The sequence below is a fragment of the Chiloscyllium plagiosum genome, chromosome 10, assembly GCF_004010195.1.
Source record: "Chiloscyllium plagiosum isolate BGI_BamShark_2017 chromosome 10, ASM401019v2, whole genome shotgun sequence".
NCBI classification, from domain to species: Eukaryota; Metazoa; Chordata; class Chondrichthyes; order Orectolobiformes; family Hemiscylliidae; genus Chiloscyllium; species Chiloscyllium plagiosum.
The window spans coordinates 40,125,440-40,148,034 of NC_057719.1; the positions used below are offsets into that span (position 1 = coordinate 40,125,440).

Genomic DNA, 22,595 nt, shown 5'->3' on the forward strand with positions numbered 1-22,595 from the left:
ACAAGATCACCATTCCAGGACAAGACCTCCAAGACGGGCCGTTGGAATACTGGGCTGGAAGCCTCTGCTGAAAATCACCATGCCAAACAGACTACCTGCCAGGCCGCTGAAATATCTGGAAGCTGAAGACAAAAAAGGCCTCCACTTGGGGACGAGACCTCCAAGCCAGGTCAAGACTGCCACACCGGGAGACCACCATGTTTTGCAGAGACTGGCACTTCTCCTCCTTCAGGCAGCAAGGCCTAGCCATGGATCTGGAACCTCAGCCTCACTGTAAGCCCAGGCCAGAGGAGTCAGCCTGGAATTTGCTCCTCCCTTGCCGGGACACCCAGGACTAGGGTCGAGCCACGTCCGGTTCATCCTGTTGTCACTACCATTGCCGCCAGACGCCTCCTCCTTTACTGGTCACTCTCCAGACTTAGAAAGATACAAAAAGAAAAAAAAAGATAAAAAGAGCTAAACGATAAAAGAAGAAGAAAAAAAAGAAAGAGTAAGAAAGCTGATGGGAGCAGTTGAGTCCCAGGCTCTAGAGATAAAGATAGAGTGGAATGGAATATTTCTTCCATTTGTAGAGGGACCAATAACTGGGGAATACATTTAAGCCAAGAGGTAAATGGTTAACAGCACAGTTGGGGTCATTTCCTCCCCACTCAGAGGATGATGTGATTCTGGAACTCACTGCTTGGTGGCACGGTGGCTCAGTGGTTAGCAGTGTTGCCTCTCAGCACCAGCGTCCCAGGTTCGATTCCAGCCTTGGATGACTGTCTGTGTGGAGTTTGCACATTCTCCGTGTTTGCGTGGATTTCCTCCGGGTGCTCCAGTTTCCTCCCACAGTCCAAAGATTGCAGGTCAGATGAAGTGGCCATTCGAAATTGCCCATAGTGTTAGGTGCATTAGTTAGAGGGAAATTGGTCTGGGTGGGTTACTCTTCGGAGGGTCGGTGTGGACTTTTTGGGCTGAAGGGCCTGTTTCCACAATGTAGGGAATCTGGTCATCTAGTCTAAATGGTGGTCAAATCAGAAACATTTAAGCTGCATTTAGATAGTCACTTGTGTAGCCAAAATCTAGGGTTATGGGCTAAAAGCTGGAAAATAAGATTCACGTAGTCAGATTTTGATTGGGCAAGATAGAACAAATAGACCTTTACCAACCAAAAAGAGGCTATGAGCTTGAACCTGATATATGAAACTGTATAAATTCTGTACATTATACTGCAAGTCAAAAGATAGTCAATTTATAGCCACGAGTAAGATTTGAAAAAAACATAGTGACACTGATTTGCCAGCCATGGAATTAATTATAACAAATTATTTTTTCAGTTTTGTACTATAATGTTTGTTTAGGGGTGAATAATTACATTGCACAGATCCCAGAATTTTTTCCAGCAATTTAGTTTGCTGTAGTCTTTATATTTGGGATACTTGTGATTATGATCAAAGATTAATTACTAACTTCTCAGAGAGGTTAAGTCCAGAGGCCTAATCAGATTTAAATTGAGGCTTATCTTTCAGGCATTACATTATTTGCAAACAATGAGGTCTCAATTTGAAAGTGCTTTGCATGGACATACAACATTCAAAGGTTACCAGCAAAAAATAACAAAGAACAAACTCCAAAAAGCATGAAGAATGAAATTTGCGCACAATGGATCAATGCTAAGGAATGGAAATTCCCCACATTTTGTAGCCATTGTCAAAGTGCACTGTATATAACAATGCTGGGGTATATTACAGTAACTATAAATGTACTTACTCTCAGAATTTACTCTTAAACACAACCCCCCACGAGGAAGAGATGGCTAGTACAGCTAATTAATGGAGATAATTCAAATAAATCAATGTTAAACACAGATTCAGGTAGATAAAAGGGGGAAAATATGGCCCTTAGTTATAGGCTTCACTCTCAAAACTCTCAGGCAGCCTCAAAAATGTCACAGGATACAAGAAAGCTCCTCGGTGCATCGTTTAATGTGAACAGAGATACAGGATGGGGACAAATTTCTAAAGTGCTATTATGAGTGCAACTACTGTAAACATCAATACATACACAACACATGCATGCCCCAATCCTAAATACTCTATTTTTAGCCCCACCACAACTAAGAATGTACAGTCAAATATGTCTTTTTAGTTTGCTACATAGGCTTAGAATTTTCTCCGCAAGATTTATGTCATAAACAAACTGTATAAAATACTAGGCTATCATTGAACCCTTAATGAATGCAAACTGTAGTTACTTTAGAATCCTACCCAAGAATCTGATTTACAAAGTACTTTATTTGAGCACTAAATATGCCATGACAAAAAATCATCTCACAATGTTGGCATGTGGCAAGTTAGTGAAAGCAATTCAATCTTCTGACTGCAGCCTTAGAAGTTGAACCAGTACTCCGAGGTGCAACTCTCCCTCCAATTGAGATCAAAATGAAATGCAACTTAATTAAACTTCAAAAAATTGAAAAGGAGATTTCTTACATAAATTCATTCTACTTCCAAATCCTTGCAAAAATTACAGATGATAAATAAAGCCTTCTTTCGTATAGCTTAAGAATATACCTCTTCCACCACTTTAGTAAAACTGCTTTTTTGGGACTCAAGCAGTAACACTTCAACCAACTTTTAAAGGTCAAGTGTAACATTTAATATTAATATCATGACCATTTATGACAATTTAAGATCACACGTTACTATTGGAGTACAGCTGTCTAGAACCTTGGCACAACCTCCTGGGCCAAAGGGCCTGTTCTGTGCTGTACTTTTCTATGTTCTAACCATCGCTTTAAACCCCTCAGAAGATCAACAGCTATGAACAAAATCAAAACTAGAGAAAACTTATACCTATGATACATGAACATGGGTAGCAATTTAACGTGAAGGTCAGAAAGGAGAGAATTTAAGAAAATTAAGTTGAGATGTTTTTAAAAACAAAAGTAAGATGACTACGCATATTACTTAAGAAAGTTTTGATTTTGATGTTGTTTTTCTAGGTTTCCACAACAGTGGTTTAGTGGTTACCACTGTTATTTTACAGTGCCAGGGACCTTGGTTTATTTCCAGCCTTTGGTGACTGTATGGAGTTTGCACATTTTTAATGTCTGCTTGGGTTTCTTCCGTGCATTCCAGTTTACTCTCTCAGTCCAAAGATGTGCAGTTTATGTGGGTTAGCCATGGTAAATGTGGGATTACAGGGATAGGGAAAGGGATTGGGATGGTCTTTGCAAGGTCAGTGCAGATTTGATGGGCTAAATGGCTTCTACTTGAACAGCTGGGATTCTATGACCTTCGAATCTGTTAAGTTTAATTCCTCCACAGAATCTGACTTGTTACCCTGTAAGTATGACATCTATGTTGTATTGCATGAGCAGAAATATCCCACAACATATAGAAAGTCAGAAGCCATTGACCCAACCACCTTTCTCCACATTTTCTCTTACTCAGCTAAAACGTCATCAGCTTTCAGGTCTCAAGCATTATTGACAACAGTAGTTAGTGTACAAGAGGAAGATTCTTCAATATATCCACCAACCATCCTCCTCAATGCTAAATGAAAGAAACCTCAAGCACAATAGAAGAGCAAAGATTGTGGGAAATTAAATAAAAACTTCCGATGGACAATTAGGTGGCATTTGTTACCACCTGCAACACATTTTTCCGAATAAGTGAGTTTGAATTGTGATTTACCTAAATAGTTAGCCAGGAAGAACTACTCAAATTCCTGGCTAACTATAAACAAACCCTTGGCTCTCAGCTCACCACTGTCAGCCTCCCCAATTTGCCTTCTGAACCCACCTCTCCCATTCACGTGTCTGGACCCTCCCCACATATCCCATACTACTCCAGCACCTCTCTCAGGCTTCTATTCTGCTCTGGAGTTCATAAACTCTGACCAAATCTTCTTTCTTCCTTCCAATTCCAACATCACCATTCCCCCCGGGCCTTACACCAAACTGACTCTGACTCCTCAATCACTTCTTCTTAATCCTTCTCCAACGTCTACTCCCTTCCCTCAATCTGCTCTCAATCCTGATTCCCAACCTGATTCTTCTCTCTGTTCCCCCTTCCCACCTCAACCTGACTATCCTCACTCCCCCAGCTCTGAAGATGAATTTGCTCCCTCTCTCTCCCCCCCACCCATATGAGAACCTACACATTAGCTCTCCTCAAAAACAATGCTAAATTAAATGGACAATTTTTAATCTGAACCAGATCCTAAATAGAGATTTGAAACCAGACCGAAAGGCTCAGTCTGGTGAACTGTTCCATACTTTGGGCACAGTCCAGAGGTGGGGAACCTTTTCATGTTGGAAGGCCGCATTATGTTAGCTGTAATCTAATAAGGACGCATCCAAGAAACTTCAATTATATATTCTTCAAAATTCATATTTTTTAAATTGTGGCAGTCAGTCTGTGATCATTATTTCGTTGAATTTTCTTTTACTCTCTGGTATTTTAAATACATTCATTTTAAGATTAAAATAAAAATAATAAGTGACGAAAAAACATTAATAAAAAATAAAAGATTTGTTTTGCAAAATTTGGATTCATTCAAAAGGCCACACACAATGGCCTAGAAGGCCGCAAGTTCCCCACCCCTGGGATAGACCTTTTCAAGAGTGCTCCGTCAAAATCAATACCAGCTTCATGTATTTGCAAATTATATTTTGACTTTGTTATTGGCAAGTACAAAAAAAAGGTAGATAATATGGTAAAGTATCATATTTCAAATACCTCATACTAGTACAGGTGCATCCTGCAAATCTTTGTGCTCTCAATCATTCCACATGCAAGATCATCAGGAACTAACTTTGTTCGCTGGTACTAAGGAAGTGAGAACCATACTATACCCTTCAAACCAAAATGTTGGAAAAATCCACTGAAAAAGAATGAAAATACCCAATGTACTAGTGCATAAATTGAAATTTAATTCAGGAAGTTCATGATTTTGTTTTTGCCAGTGCTCCCTGATTTGAAAATGCTTCTATATGAAATATCTCCTACTCCTGCCCAGCATGCTGATTATTTATGTCAGATAAGACCAGCATATAGTGTAGATGTTGAATCACTGCCTTGTTTGATACAAACAAAACGACATGGACAAATTAATGTCCAGTGATTCAACATCTACACTATCTGCTGGTCTTATCTGACATTAATAATCAGTGTGCTGGGCAGGAGTAGGAGATATTCCAGCTTTTGTATCAAACAAGGCAGCAATCTGTAACTGGTAACAGCTGCGGAACAGTTAGCTCCACATAGAAGTTACTTCCAGCAATAAGGGATGGCTTGTTCAAAGACTTTTGATGGGATACTCAGGACAATTCCAGAGCCACAGGGATTTTAAAGGATGTCGAGAGTATGGTGCTGGAGAAGCACAGCAGGTCAAGCAGCATCGAACGGACAGGTAGGACAGGTCATGAGGGTGGTGCCAAGTTGGGAGGTTGGATCTAGGATAAGGTGTGGGGGCAGGGAAAATGAGGAAACTGGTGAAATCCATATTGATGCAGTGTGGTTAGAGGGTCCCAAGGTGGAAGATGAGGTATTCTTCCTCCAGTTGTCAGGTGGTAGGTGTTCTTCCTCCAGTTGTGGTGATGAATACAGAGTTGAAGAAAAAGACAAAGTAGACTACATGTAGCATTGCTATTTTTTAGGTGCAGCAAGTGAACTACTTGCAGAAGATCCAGTGAGGAATCACGAGCAATTGGATTGCATTGTTGTCAGAACTAGGAGGTTTCAGAAATTAATATGTAGCTAAGTGCTGGAAGTTTTTTTTAAATTCATTCATGGGGTGTGGGCATCACTGGCCAGCCAGCATTTATTGCCCATCCCTAGTTGCCCTTGAGAAGGCATTGGTGAACTGCCTTCTTGATTCGCTGCAGTCATGTGCTGCAGGTTGGCCCACAATGTCCTCAAAGAGAGAATTTTAGGATTTTAACCCAGAAACACTGAAGGAATGGCAATATATTTCCAAGTCAGGATGGTGAGTGGCTTGGAGAGGAACTTCCAGATGGTGTTCCCATGTATCTGCTGCCCTTGCCCTTCTGATGGAAAGTGTTGTCTAAGGATCTTTGGTGAATTTCTGCAGTGCATCTTAGTACATACAGTGGCTACTATCTACAAGTGTCAGTGGTGGAGGGAGTGGATGCTTGTGAATGAGGTACCAATCAAGCGGGCTGCCTTGTCCTGATGGTGTAAAGCTTCTTGAATGTTGTTAAAGCTGCATTCATCCAGGCAAGTGGGGAGTATGCCAACACACTCCTGATTTATGCCTTGTAGATGGTGGACGGGTTTGTTGGATGCTGGATGGGGAGTCCAGGAGGTGAGTTACTCACTGCACTATTCATAGTCTCTGACCCTACTCTTGTAACCATTGTGTTTATATTGTGTTTCTGTTCAATGATAACCTCCCGGATGTTGATAATGGGGGATTCAATTATGGTAACACCATTGAATGTCAAAGGGCACTGGTTAAATGGTCTCTTATTAGAGATGGTCATTGCCTGGCGTTTGTGGGGTGTGAGTGTTACTTGCTATTTATCAGCCCAAGCCTGGATATTATCCAGGTCACGTTGCATTTGAACATGGACTACTTCAGTGTCTGAGGAGTCACAAATTGTGACCATTTGTGTAATTATCAGTAAACACCTCCACTTATGTCCTTATGATCAAGGGAAGGTCATTGATGAAGCAGCTGAAACTGGTTCAGTCAAGGACGCTACCCCAGCAATTCCTGTGGAGAGGTCTTAAGGCTGAATGACTTATCTCCACCTACCTAGGTGTCAGGTATGACTCCAACCAGCAGAACACTGGCCCTCTGATTCCCATGGATTCCAGTTTTGCTGGAGCTTTGGGGGCGGCACGGTGGCACAGTGGTTAGCACTGCTGCCTCACAGCGTCTGAGACCCGGGTTCAATTCCAGCCTCGGGTGACTGACTGTGTGGAGTTTGCACATTCTCGCCGTGTCTGTGTGGGTTTCCTCCGGGTGCTCTGGTTTCCTCCAACAATCCAAAAATGTGCAGGTTAGGTGAATTGGCCATGCTAAATTGCCCGCAGTGTTAGCTGAAGGGGTAAATGTAGGGGAATGGGTCTGGGTGGGTTGCGCTTCAGCGGGTCGGTGTGGACTTGTTGGGCCGAAGGGCCTGTTTCCACACTAAGTAATCTAATCTAATATAAAGCTCCTTGATGCCATATTCTGTCAAAAGCAGCCTTGATGTCAAGGGCTGTCACTCTCACCTCACCTCTGGAATTCAGCTCTTTTGTCCATGCTTAAACTAAGGCTGTAATGTGGTCACGAGCTGAGTGGCCCTGGCGGAACCCAAACTGGGCATCATTGAACAGGTGCTGCTTGATAGCTTGATGATACCTTCCACTGACGATGGGGCATTAATTGACCAGGTTAGATTTGTCCAACTTTTTGTGTACAGGATATACATGGGTAATTTTCCACTGCATCAGGTAGGTGCCGGATGCCAGAATTAAGCTGTATTTGTACTGGAACAGCTTGGCTAAGGAAGCAGCAGGTTCTGGAGCACATGTCTTTTGTACTATTGCCAGAATGTTGCCAGGGCCCACAGCCTTGACAGTATCCAGTGCCAACAGCGCTTTCTTGATATCACATGAAGTATATCAAATTGCTCCTGCCATGCCTTCTTGCACTCTCCATTGAATCAAGGTTGATTCCTTGGTTTGAAAAAAAAAAATCAGAAAATTGCAAAAGCCAGAAAGGAGAGCATTTATCTGGTTCTACTCTCTGAATAAGAGTTCACAACAGATTTCCTCCGCCACCTCCTCATAGCCTTGTCCTTGTCAGACACAACTCAATTCTCTCTCGAAAGCCTTGAATGAACATTCTCTTAGGCACTGCATCCTAACCACCCATTGCAAATATATTTTTCTTTGTACTTCCATTGATCCTTTAGGCAGTTAACTCTGTGCGCTCTCATTTTCAATTCTTGCATCAGAGAGAATTGTCTTATACGCGTGCTCTTTCGAAATCCCGCATTATTTTGAATACCTCTATCAAATTTCCTCTCAAAGGAAAACACACAACTGTTCCAATTTATCTTTACTCCCAAGATCACTTCTGCTATTTTTTTTTTGCATTTTCACATCTTCACATTTTTCCTAACATTTAGCACCCAGAACTGAATCCGATATTCTAGCTGAAACCAAAACAGTGGCTGTCCACAAATTTAACACAATTGTTTTGCTTTCATATCCAGCCCTAGTAACAAAACCTTGGATGGTTTATGTTCTATTAACCACACCCTCAAATTGTACTGCAACCTTCAGTTATTGATGCATACAATAAGTGCTCAACTAAAATTATGTTTGCATTCCTGAAAATTACAACTAAACAAAACATGGGCTCCATAGGAACCAAAGTTAAAACTGTAGGTAGGATCCTTAGGGCAGTGTTTGTCAGAGAAAAAAAAATTATACCCTCTATATTGAAACATTTTACATTCTTAAAAGAAATGACTTTCAAACTAAAATATGTTTCAAAGTCAAAGACAAAAACCTAACTTGTTACTTATCAATATCTCCTTTTCAACCTTGGTCACCACAGACACGCTGCTCCATGAACCTTGAGCTTGCAGCCCCTTCCCCATTTTTGACCCAGCCTCTTGCTACTACCTCGCCTTGGATTTGCATTCCCATTCAAGATCTAGGTTCAATCTGAAGCAGGAGTTCTAACCAAGAAACAAAAGAACTGCAAATCTGAAACAAAAACAAAAATTACTGGAGAAACTCAAGTCTGGCACAAATTCTGTTATTTCTCCTCAACTAAGGAAGCAACTACTGCACAGATAATTCTAAGAGGAGGGGGTTAGAATTAACCTCTGTTTTATAACAATTGGCAAAGAGGTCGTTTATTTAGTTAATACCTCAGCTGTTCCCATCTCCACACATAAATTGCCTTGTTGGTCCCTAATCAGCCTCCATCCTTTTCTTTATTTCTTCACGAGATGATGGTGTCTCTGGTTAGGTGTCAATTGCTCAACTCAACTGTTCTATTAAGCTGGTGGTTACCTGTCTTCTTGAACTGCTCGAGTCCTTGGGGTATCAATAAAATACAGATGCCAGTGTAACCTTGAGATGTCCGAGGAACAGAATATTCAAAGCCCAAAATACCAAACCCAGCACCAAGCTCATGGTCGACAGAGTAGCCATGGTACCAGCCTCCTATGTGTATCAGGAAAATGGACCATGCACATCAGACACCTCAAATCCCTGGAGATTTACCATCAACAGTGATTTCACAAAATCCTACAAATGCACTGGCAAGATAGGCATTCCAACATGAGCATCCTTTCCCAAGTTCCAGTTTCAAGGAACTGGTCACATTCTCTCCATGCCTGACACAAGACTGCCGAATTAAGCGCTCTACTCCGAGTTCCACAATGGTAAATGATGACGAGGAGGGCAGAGGTAACGCTACAAGTATACATCAAAAGCCACTCTAAAAAATCCAACCCCAGAACTTGGGAGAATCTGTGAAAATTCTGGTTTGAATGTCACCATCAACGGCACGCAAAATCCAGATCATCATACCCACCCACCTCAAACATCAGCTGGCTCAGCTATGGAAGAGTCTGTAGCTCCAGACTTGGAGCATTCATCAATCCCAAAGGGCTACCTAAGAGAAGAAACAACACTGTGAAGGAAGGGAGTTCCAGCATACTGATTGAAATAATGGCTCATGAGCTGTTACATTGCTCCAAGTTAGGATGGCGTCAACCTTGGGGAGGAGCCTGCAGTTTGTGTTCCCCTTCATTTGTTGCCCTTTGTCCTCTAGGTGGTAAATGTCACCATCCATATCCTATTCATTTAACTTTTGAAAGCTTCTGGATTTCCATTCATATTCAACATTAATATCTTTTTCTACTTCTTTGTTTTTCATTTTTCCTCCAAGCTGTAGATACTGCACCTGTTCTGCAATTGCATGATTCATCTGACATCATCACTTCATCTTAACTTTCTTCCAAGGAGTCTCAATTTGTTTTCCCTACCTTTCCAGTTTGTGGGAAGGAACCTTATGTCAAATCTCTCTCTTCTCAAAAGGAAATTTCCTTAACCTTTTCTAGAATCAACTCCCAGCAGTGGTCAAGCCAAAGTCCTACACAGCTCCAAGATAACATCCTTGTTCTTATAACCTATGCCATGACTGACAAGTGTTTGTATGCCTTATCATCTATCCTGTTTACTAGAGTGCCATCTTTAGGAATCCGAGCACAAACATCTAAAAATCCATCTGTTCCTCTAAGCTTCCTGTATCCGGTCATTCATTGGGTATCCCTTAAGCTGTTACTTCTTCCAAAGTGCATCCCTCATAATTATCTGGATGAGATTCCATCCGCAACTGATCTGCCCAACTGACAATCCATTTATATTATCCTAAAAGCTATTATCTTCTACCTCACTGTCAACTCAGCCAATCTTGGTATCATCCACAAATTTTATAAACACCCTACATTCTCATGTACCTCATTTATAAATATCATAAACATTAAGGGACCCAGCACTGATGCCCATGGTATGTCACTACATACAGCCTCCAGTCACAAACAACCTTCTACCAGCACCCTCTGTCTCCTGTCACTAATCCTCTCGCCAAGTTACCTTATTTATCTATTATCATGTTGAACATTGCTGAATTCCGTATAAAATATATCAACTGTTCCACCCTCTTCAAACACGTCATGACATTAAAAAAAAATCCAGCACCAATAGTTGATCAGGGTTTCAATTTTACTTCTGCTTTCAAACAACTGCTCTGAATCCTCAGTAATTCTTTTCCCTGTTCACGTGCTGCTTTTCATGATACATTTCATACTTGAAGCTTGTCAAGTTTTACTTGAAGATTTACCTTGGTTGAATGTGTTTTCACAGGCTTTTTCATTTAAACATTTCATGCCGTGATTCATTACTTCTATTTCCTGTACCAATGTTCAAGTATTTGCATTTTTCATGAAAGAATGTTGGTTCTTTACATTAATCAATTTTTCTTCAGTACAGTTTAGTTCCTCATACTGCCATGGACATTCTGACATTTCTTGGTCAGGGGCTAATTGTTTTTACATTTTATTCTGTCTAGCCATCATGCAATCTGGTTGTGGAGTTTGCATGTTCTCCCAGTGTCTGCACAGGTTTCTGCTGGGTGCTCCAGTTTCCTCCCATGGTTCAAGATGTGAAAGAGGTGGATTAGCCACACTAAACCGCCCATTGTATTCAGGGATACGTAGGTTAGATGCATTAGCTATGGGAAATGCAGAGTTACAGGGATGGTGTAGCGGGATAAGTCTGGGTGGGATGTTCTTTGGAGGGTCAGTGCAGACTTGTTGGATTGAATGGCCCGTTTCCACACTGTAGAGATTCTATAATTCTATTCTATGATGATCTGGGAAACAGTCCAAATGTTCTTCCTGTAAAAGCTCCTTTTCTCTTTATACCCTCATCCAATTCCAGATGTAGTGCTATCACCTCAAGTATGTCAACTTTCTTAACCCCTACTTTTAATTCTAACACCAACTTTCCTGTGAAAGCTACGAATCTACTCTTGGTTGATAGTCTTTTCCAAAATTCTCAGAAATAAATCTTCCTTCTCCAGAAAAGTCATTACACCTGACAAGGCCACTTTTGTTTTCAACAGGTATTGCAAAACTCAGAATGAAAATCTTATCAAGGTTAACCTCAGCAAGTCCCAGCATTGATATTTGTCTGTGAATTTAAAATTCCACAAGAACTGCCAAAATATGCTACAATTTCAGACAAGGCTATGAATTAATATTATGGTCTCTATCTAGACATTACCTTATGATCCTTGATAAACTGCCAAATTTATGTTTTAATCTCAGTCAAGAGCAGTAATTTATTTTTGTTCAAAGTAGTCAAAGTTTGAAATCCTAGATATTTACTAAGAGAATAAAGCCACAAGATTTTATGCTTCTGAACAAACAAAATACGCAAAAGTGAGTAAAGAAAAAAGTAATCTAATACATACACAAGTTAGAATGGAACATTCAGGATTAACAGGAGATAAATATAGGTTAACAGACAAACTTGGCCAAACATCACACAAAGAACATCAAGTAGCAGGTGCAGTCAAGACAGTCCGCATGGAATTTTCAGAAACCTTGAGTTTTTAAGTGACAATGGGGGCCAAATTTCATTAAGACTTTGTCTCCTTTACAAAGGATTCATGTTTCTCACTTTCAAAAATCAATCCTAGAAACTTCATTAAAGCCAATTCACCACCCACTGCCTCAATGACTGGTCATCTCTCAGTGATTGAGTGTCTATCCTTGGAATGGTCCTCTTAATTCTCATGCTGCATTTGACCTTCTGCTCTCAGCACACACTAAGCTGCCCTGGATTTCCTCAAGATCTGTCTCCCAACATATACCAAGCAAATACTACACAGAACTTCCCTGAACTTCACTCTCAGCTGCACTGAACTGATATTTTTTTCTAGCAATGACTTGCTCTCATTTCCTAATATTACAAATACCAAAAGGCTTCAAAATCCCAACTTCTTAGCATCACAAAGCCAGCAACAAGCACCACTTGAGTTGCATGGAGCCTCTTCCCTTGCTCCTGACTAAAACCCTCAAACTGATTACTACCCCTGAACCACTGTTCACTTAGACTTGAACTGATCTGGGTATCCTCACAAACTACTTGAGTCCTGCCCAGTTAGTTAGTTATAAGACAGAAACAAATGTTGAAAAATGTGTTGCTGGAAAAGCACAGCAGGTCAAGCAGCATCCAAGGAGCAGGAGAATCGACGTTTTGGGCATAAGCCCTTTTTCAGGAATCTGGTTCCTGAAGAAGGGCTTATGCCCGAAACGTCGATTCTCCTGCTCCTTGGATGCTGCCTGACCTGCTGCGCTTTTCCAGCAACACATTTTTCAGCTCTGATCTCCAGCATCTGCAGTCCTCACTTTCTCCTAGAAACAAATGCTTCAAGCACTGGAACAAAGCCTGAGAGTGTGGTACGACTCTCCACATCACACAGCCCAAAGATACAAGAAACCTAAATTTGATAACATGCACCATATTTTCTTTTCTATATTAAACTAAACCTCAAGCTAAGGTGATGCTTCACACTGAAAAAAATCAAGAGTTTCAAAAGGTTTGCTTATCTGCCTGCCTGTCTAGTACTCTTCAAAGCTTTGTTTGCAAAGTGAAGTTGATTCAGATTTATACCCCATTCCTAAGCCCAGGATAGTATCCTAAACATCAACTGAGAGTTTATAAACCTCCTCCCTGCCCAGTATTATGCAGCAGCAAGATAGGGAAATCCCCAATATCTCTATTAGTTTCTGCCTCCTGTCAGTCAGCAAAAGTTCACATTTTTTTTGGCCTTGTGACAGTTGGAGATTCCCTGGGAAGACGCTCTCCTACCAGCTTTGGCTGTATTTGAGACCCAACTCCCAGCTCCCACTCTTGGTTTCCAGCTGCCTCCCTATTGGACTCTCTTTTTCTGATTCTTCTCCTTGTTCCCCAGAGGATGTGGAATGGATCAGACTTGATGATACAGCTAAAAGTCTCCTGAAAAACAGTAATGGGACTAGCCAAAATAACTGTTACTTCACCAATCACAAGTTTCTCCCCTTCCATGTATGCTGCTTTTTGAATCATGAATTAAGTCTCCAGAGGTGCGGTATAAATCATGTAGGAGGGGACTGGTGAACAGAGCTAGTTCAGCAAGCATGGGAGTAAGGGAATCTGGGATTACAGAAACAACAAGGATAAGAGAGTCACAAGATGTGAGGAGATGCTTCTCCAATCACAATTCTGCATTATTTTCTCCTCACTCTCACACTGCAGTTTCAATCTTTTTTGGACTCTGGCGAGGGTGGAAGTTGGAGCTAATATATACCGAAGTTGACTTTGGTCTCCAATTTTGCTTTTCCTTTCATCCAGATCTTTAATTTGCAATAAGATTATAAATGAAATGTCTGTGTATTTTGAACCCAACTGCCAAGTCAGCCAATAACAAAATTAGTAAAATTGAACATTTTGCCCTATAAATACTTAAGAGTTAAATGTGAAGGGAAAGCATTGTTGATTATTTTGTTTTTTCCTTGTTGTACAGGGGGAAAGAAATTAGTGAGCATAAACTATACAGCATCTAATTTGAGAAAGGAACTTCATCATAATAGTGAGTAGAGATGGGTTATTTTTGATTATATGTTTTATTCAGATCTGTTTCTTGATTAAATTTTAAAAATATAAAACATAGATACTAAGTTAACCTGGAGCAGTATTTTTTAGAGCAGTAAAACTGTGCTATTTTGGGGTCTGATGATTGTTAAGGTGCAAAGATGACCTTTAAAGATATACTCTTCCTGTTGGATGTGGGGATTTATGGAGAGTTTCTATGTTACTGATGGTTACGTCTGCAGGAAGTGTCTTTGGTTGTGAATCCTATTGTATCACATGCATTGGTTAGAGGCAATGAGGAATTTACAGGAGCTGGGGGTGTGTGTGATGGATGGCAGTTATAGGAAGGATGGAAAACTGCAGATACAGTTAGGTAGATGAGTCACCTCCAGCAAAAGGCGGAGAGGGACACAGGTAGTGCAGGAGTCACCTGTGGCTATCCCCTTCTCAAACAAGTATGCTGTTTTGGAAAATGTAGGGGTCTATCTTATGTAGAAAGATTGGAGCGACTGGGCTTGTATACCCTTCTGAGAGGGGATCTGATTGAGACGTACAAGATTATTAAAGGATTGGACACTCTGGAGGCAGGAAACATGTTTCCGCTGATGGGTGAGTCCCGAACCAGAGGACACAGCTTAAAAATAAGGGTAGGCCATTTAGGACAGAGATGAGGAGAAACTTCTTCACCCAGAGAGTGGTGGGTGTGTGGAATGCTCTGCGCCAGAAGGCAGTGGGTCCCAGTCTCTGGATTCATTTAAGAAAGAGTTGGATAGAGCTCTCAAGGATAGTGGAATCAAGGGTCATGGAGATAAGGCAGGAACAGGATACTGATTGAGGATGATCAGCCATGATCATACTGAATGGTGGTGCAGGCTCGAAGGGCAGAATGGCCTACTCCTGCACCTATTGTCTATAATGTAGCATGAACAGCCAAGCTTCTGGTACCGAGACTGGTTCTAATGTAACAGGGGGTACGTCACGATCCAAGTGATCGATTGTGAGATTGTCTAGTCAGAGGCATAGACAGACATTTTTGCAGCCGACAGTGAGAAATCAGAACGGTGTGTTGCCTCCCTGGTTCCAGGATCAAGGATATCATGGAGAGAGTGTAGAATATTCTCAAAGGGGAGAGGGACCAGCAGGAGGGACCAATAGTAGAAATAATGACACAGGAAAGGAAAGGGATGAGATTCTGAAGGTACAATATAGGAAGTTCGACATGAATGTAAAAAGGAGATCCTCAAGGGCGATAATATCTGGATTACTCCTGGTGCTACAAGCTAGTGAGGGGAGGAATAGGAGGACAGAGCAATTGAATGCGTGGCTGAGGAGCTGGTGCAGGGGAGAAGGGTTGACATTTTTGGATCATTGGAATCTCTTCTGGGGTAGAAGTAACCTGTATAAGAAGGACGGATTGCACCTGAATTGGAACGGGACTAATATCCTGGCAGAGAGATTTTTTTAAGAGCTGCTTGGGAGGATTTAAACTAGTAAGCTGAGGGGAATTAGTGAGGAAAGAGATGCATTTGAGACTGGTACAGTTGGGAAAAGGAGCAAGTCAAACAGTAGGGCAGGCAGGAACACAAAGAATAAGGTAGGATCGATAAATTAAGCTACATTTATTTCAATACAAGAGGCCTGAGCCACGTCTCTGTAATTACTATGACATCCTAGCATGGTACTTTCTCACTCAACTATTTTAATATGAGATGCATTTACAAATGTATTTATGAAGGGGTGAAGGACTAATATTACACTATGAAACTATTAAATGTTTTGCTTTTTAAACAATTAAACATTTCTGGGTCACTACAAATGGCAAACTAATAAGTGTTCACTGACAATTAAAGTACCCAATTTTTCAGAAAACAATGTTTAAAACAAAATGGTGCAACTTGAATATGTAATACTTCATTACTTAAATATCTAATTACACAATCAACCAGGTCTTCAAATACTGTTAACTCATTGACATACTGGCTAAACTTTTAAATTATTAGCAGATGTCATTTTTTGAAACTCTCATCACCCTTGAAAGCTATTTTAATTGCTAAAATATTCCTACTTCGGCTGAATTTATCAGAAATAATTCTGGTCCAAATTTAGACACATAGGTAAATCCTTAAAACTACTATGTATTTTTGATTTCCAGCATCCAGAGTAGGCTGGAAATGCAACAGGTCTGGAATTTCAAAAATACAAATTCATCCAAAATTTATGTTTTTCAAGCTCCTCATGGTAGACTGCTTAGCAACGTTAAATCACATAGAATGCAGGAAGAACTAGCCATTCGGATACAGCACTGGCTCAAAGGTAAAAGATAGAGGGTGGTGGTGGATGGTTGCTTTGTAGACTGGAGGCCTGTGACCAATAGAGTGCCACAAGGATCAGTGCTTGGTCCATTGCTTTTTGACATTCATATTAATGATTTGGATGTGAACATAGGAGGTATAGTTGGTAAGTTTGCAGACGACACCAAAAGTGGAGGTGATGTGGACAGTGAAGAAGGATACCTTAGAATACAACTGGATCATGTTCAGATGGGTCAATGGGCCAAGGCATGGCAGATGGAGTTTAATTTAGATAAATATGAGGTGTTACATTTTGGAAAGGCAAATCTTAGCACGACTTATACACTTAATGGTAAGGGTCCTGGGAGTGTTGCTGAACAAAGAGAACTCGGAGTGCAGGTTCATGGTTCCTTGAAAGTGGAGTCACAGGTACACAGGATAGTGGTGGTGGTGTTTGGTATGCTTTCCTTTATTGGTCAGAGCACTGAATATCAGAGTTAGGAGGTCATGTTGCAGCTGCACAGGACATTGATTCGGCCATTTTTGTAATATTGTGTGCAATCCTGGTCTGGTTCCTATCAGAAGGATGTTGTGAAACTTGAAAGGGTTCAGAAAGATTTACATGCATGCTGCCTGGGTTGGAGGATTCGAGCTATCGGCAGAGGCTGAATAGGCTGGGTTTTCCCTGGACCATCAGAGACTGAGGTTTATAAAATCATGAAGGGCATGGATTAGGGTAAATAGAAAAGCTCTTTTCCCTAGAGTGGGGCAAGTCCACAACTGGAGGCCAATTGTTTAAGGTGAGAGGGGAAATATTTAAAAGGGACCCAAGGGCAACTTTTTCACACAGAGGGTGCTGAGTGTATGAAATGAGCTGCTGGACAAAGTGGTGGAGGCTGGTACAATTAGAACATTTAAAAAGGATGGGTATATGAATAGGAAGGCAGAAATGGGTAAAAAACAATGACTGCAGATGCTGGAAGCCAGATTCTGGATTAGTGGTGCTGGAAAAGCACAGCAGTCCAGGCAGCATCCGAGGAGCAGTAAAATTGACGTTTCGGGCAAAAGCCCTTCATCAGGAATGCCCAAAATGTCGATTTTCCTGCTTCTCAGATGCTGCCTGACCTGCTGTGCTTTTCTAGCACCACACTCGGCTTGGCACTGATATGAATAGAAAGGGTTTAGAGGGATATGGGTCAAGTGCTGGCAAATGGGACTAGATTAATTTAGGATATCTGAATAAGAAGGGTTCAGAGGGAAATGGGCTAACTGCTGGCAAATGGGACTAGATTAATTTAGGATATCTAGTCAGCATGGACGAGTTGGACTGAAGGGTCTGTTTCCACACTGTACACCTCTATGACTCTATGTTATAAATCTCTCAAAGTACAAAGGGAAACAAGAATAGTAACTAAATACACCTTACTTGCAGTGCTGACAATTTCATCAACCCAACCAAAAGATATAAAGATCAAATTTGAGAGTCAAACATACCCAATATTTAACGGGCAGTTCAACATATACAAACTGGTTCCAGTTATTCGATGATTAAACCAATGTTCCCAACTTTTTTGTTGTGATGATTATGTTGAAAAGCAAAGAAATGTCAATTGGCACCAAACATTTTTGACAATAAGCAGCAGAATCAGAAGTAACATAATCGAAGAACTAGCACACGTTGCTCAGCTGCATTGAAATCAGAACATTCAAAAAGACACACACAAACGCGACAATTAATTCAGTAACTTTTGAAAAGTTGTTTTATCAACAGAGTACAGTCAGTTGAGAATCTAAAATATAAAGCGTATACATATTATATAACCAAAAAACAAAAATCAACATTTTTAAAAATAATTTTTTCTTGCCTATAACTCTTCACATTTTCTCCAAATTAAACTACTCATAATTTCACAATAAAAGCAACAGCTTTAATACAATTTATTGACCAAACAAAATACATCGAACTATGAGTGAGTTGTAGCAGTTGTTTTGCCAGAGTGAAACACTCATATTTCAAAAGTTTCAGGTCACATCACAAATCAAAAAAAGTTCCCCCACACTTTTATCCCTAAGGAGCTGCAGTTTATTCCGCAGTATGGGTGGTATGGTAAGTACCTACTTGAACTTGAGCATTCTTTAAGTACCTGCAAACCATTTCAGTAATACTTCCTTAAAAATAATTAAAATAACTCACTAAAGCTTCTCACAGGGACCAATGGAAGGGGTGAAGCAATTATGATTATGAATCACCATCTTTGGGTTCCCTGATTGCCTGTCTCACCCTCCCTCACCTCATTGTTCTTTCCATATCCCTTTCAGTGAGTCCAAGCAAATCCACAAATTGATGTAAAAATACAGTTTCAAAAACAGACTTACAAATAAAATGTTAAAGTTTGGAACTGCATTCTGCAACAGATATTTATTAAATGGAAATGACAGCAATAAATCCCAGAACATGCATCAGTACAGACTGTAATGAATAAACTATTGTTCTGTCAGCTAAACACAAGTACAAGTAGGGTAGTGAATGAGGCAAAACAAAATTGCAAACCTGGTAAATAACTGGATCTCCACTACTTTTCCAACTTTGTGTCAAATGTCAAAAGGTGTATATTCACAAGAAGTTAATGTTTTTTTCTTCCTACCTTTTCCATTAAAGAGGTAAAGCAATATCTTATTGGGGGGAGGGGAATGGGAATGTAGGTGATTGAAAATTAAATTGCAAAGGGAGGAGTTTCACCTAAAATATTTTAGTATTTTGTCCTTAAGTTAAAACCCCATCAAAAAGTCAGGCTTTCACATAACTTAATACAGTAACTTTAAACCTCGGACAAAAGTAGGGTGGTCTTATCAAGCTAAAAACTAAATCTAGCGAATGCGCAACATTGTTGTACAACAACTTCATTATTATCTCGGGTAGAAATCTTTGACACACTTGGAAAGATAAAGGCCGCCGAAAACATAGCAAAAATAGCTAAATCTTATTTTTACCATTAATGGAATTACACATACTATTCATAGAAATATCACTAAAATGTTAGTGTTTTGCATCAAAGATTTACAATTTACACTCGCTACGATATCAAGAAGTCCAACTTTTTCAAAGTCTTTTTGATATAATTCAAAAACTTTACAGTATTTACGTTTTAACGAACATCAGGATATGTCAAGTCTTTATTAAATCAGTCAGTAAAATGATACCAAGATCATCTTAGATAATGGAGTGTAGGCAAACATCAAAACTCATGGAAGACATTGCTTGAAGGATAACATAGCAGAACATAATACTTTGATTTTTAAAATTAATATCTTTGACATGAACATTAAAATATCAGTAACACATCATTGCGAGTTATGTGAACACTGTGCAATGAGCCAGTAGAAAGGAGTTCACTGCGGTATTTTAGTTATCGCTCTTTTCTGCCACAATAGCGCAGAAACCCCATGAATTTATCAGATTACTCCTTCGTGGGTGAATCATTATTTTAAAAAGGATAGCCAGTTTCGCCCTTAACCATGTCGATTCAAATTAGAGTACCAGGACAAAACTAGACAAATACTCACCGGCATCATTTTGGCGACGTCTTAGCACAATCCTACCACGCGATCAGAAAGAAAAAAAGGTGCAATTCCCTTTGATCCCGGGTCAATGTGAGCGACCGCCGGCAGCTGGGAGGGGAGGAGTCTGGTCGGGGCACCAGTCCAACTCCAGGCCGCTGCTCGCTGCACCCTTGACACTCGGCCCAAGGAGACAGCAACATCCACAGGGAGCGATGGAGGGGGTGAGAGGGGAGCTGTGTCGTTTGTAGGGGAGGAAAAAAAATGGTAACCGCTCCGGCGGCTGCCGATCTCTGAAGTTGTTTCCGTTGAGGCTCGGTGCCGACGCGCGCTGAAGCCACGCCACCAGTAAGGCCCAGTCAGCTGACACCGCGCCCTCCCGCCCACTCCCTGCGTCAGCCCCGGGAGCCTGGGCGTCAGGTACCAAACATGGCGGCGGCTCGCAGGCACTGCCAGTTACGGAGGCTGTCTTTCACTACCACTACCTGTACTAAACAAAAATGTCGTGCTTCTCCTTCCCTGATATCTCACTCAAGAATATGGTGCTTTACGTTAACGGTTCGGTCGGTTTGACACGCGGGTGGAAAGCTGTTAGCAGACATGACGCAGGAGCCTGGTATCTCTGGAATGTAAACCAATTGTCTCCGGATAGTCTGCAGGAAAGGCACAGCAATGCAGAGCAACATGGCATTGCACCAACTCCCTCAGAACACCACATCAGTTCCGATGTACACCGGCCGCCCCCTATTGTCCGAGAGTGCTTTAAACAGAGAACTGACAATCTTTTAAAAATACTTTCAGCTCAAGCACAGAGCCTTTGTTGTGATTTGGACACGCTGGGAGTGTTAAAAATCATAATACTAGGTTATAGTCCAACCTGGTTTATTTGGAAGCACAAGCTTTCGGAGCGCTGCTTCTTCATCAGATGGTTGAGCTAGTGCTTCCAATTAAACCTGTTGGACTATAACCTAGTGTTGAGAGCTTTGTTAATATTGTATTTTAGTCGCCACCTCTTTTTTGTATAATGCCAAATGATGAATAAGTACATAAGACTGTATTAAAAGTAATCATGGGCATCTGGAGCTGTCCTGTGCTAACTAAAAAAAAATAATCAGTTACCTGATGAAATACAACACTCAAAGCTAGTACTTCCAACTAAACCTGCTGGACTATAAGCTAATGTTTTGTGATTTTTTAAAAAACTTTGCCCATCCCAGTCCAACAGCAGCACCTCCACATTAAACCTCGCATGGGCAAAGTTTGAAAAGCCAAAGCTTAAAATTCACAATTTTTTCAGTTTTAAGTTGTTTTACTAATTAAGTTTTGGCTAAGTTTACCTTATATCAGGATAACTTCACCAGATATTAGTCAACCTCCTGCAAAAAATCCACTTGCAGAGTGTTTACTTCATTGTTTATGCTTGAAATGAACAAGCTTAAATCGGTGTCCTCTGGTATTTGAATTTGGTAATAAAACGGAAAAACATAGAAGTACACAGCTGTCCTAGCAGCATTTGTGCAGAAGCTTCAGGTCAATAACCTTCAGCAAAAGAAAGATGAGCTTTAATTTTATGCAGTGTTCACAGGTACCTGAATGCACTGCTGTAACTGACAGTTGAAGCTGATTTAACAACTCTTAAAGAAATCGGGATATATGTACTTGCTTGTGAAGGAGGAGACAAACTGATGGGCAAAGAATTTGACATGAAGTCTGCACAGCTTCTCCCATGTGTGGTCATTTTCTAAAAATCACTTCAACTTTTTTTAAATTCATTTGTGGAATGTGGGTGTCCTGCCATCATTTATGGTTGTCTCTAGTTGATCTCCAGAAGGTGGTGGTGAGCTGCTTTGGTTCCACTGTACTTTTTTTTAAAATTAAAAAAAATTTTCAATGCAATTGAATATACTGATAGGATTGACAGTCATTTTCTAAAAATATGATTGGGTGGAGAAAAATATCTTAAATAGTTGCAAGATGTGAATAGTTGCATGAATTAGAACATGCACAAACACTAGCGATTGCTTCCACCCAATCTTGAGCAACAAGACCTTGGAAAAATAAAAGTAATCCAAATAACAACACGAGTATCCAACAATTGCCTCCACCCACTCATTCCAAACTGGTGAAGCAATCTTCACCTATAAACCATCCAAGTAATTATAGAATGGCAGAATGAAAGTAAAACCACAAACTTTTCTAAATGATGTAAAGTTAAATCCATTCTAGACAGAGAGAAAAAAATAATAAAAAGGGATCCACAATAAACTTCCATTTCCAGAGCATCATTTATTGGTACAATTTCATAAACCTTGCACACATTTGAACAAAATATATTGCGTGCTTCCAGATGATAAGTCTTCTGTATCCCATTTCATTCAGTAACGGTTTACATGATTTTAGCACAAGTCCATGTACCTCAGTTGTAGTGTCAATGTCCTGGACTAGAAGATTCTAGGTATGATTAAAAGAAAAAAAAAACAAAAATATTACCATACAAAATATTTGTAATTCAAAGGATGACAAAATGACAACTCCCAATTCTATTCTACGAATAAAGAGACTGTTCACTATATGATACATG

General features: G+C 40.4%; 1 protein-coding gene across 1 annotated transcript in view; it reads right to left on the reverse strand.

Moving 5' to 3' along the window:
• The window catches only part of ppp1r13bb (protein phosphatase 1, regulatory subunit 13Bb), a 115,537-nt gene extending 94,818 nt beyond the window's left edge, over nt 1-20,719 (reverse strand). The window contains exon 1 of the mRNA XM_043697523.1: nt 20,021-20,719. Within this exon, the coding sequence (XP_043553458.1) occupies nt 20,021-20,029 (9 nt within the window). The 5' untranslated portion in view covers nt 20,030-20,719. The remainder of the gene's footprint in view (nt 1-20,020) is intronic.
• Nucleotides 20,720-22,595: the final 1,876 nt, after the last annotated feature.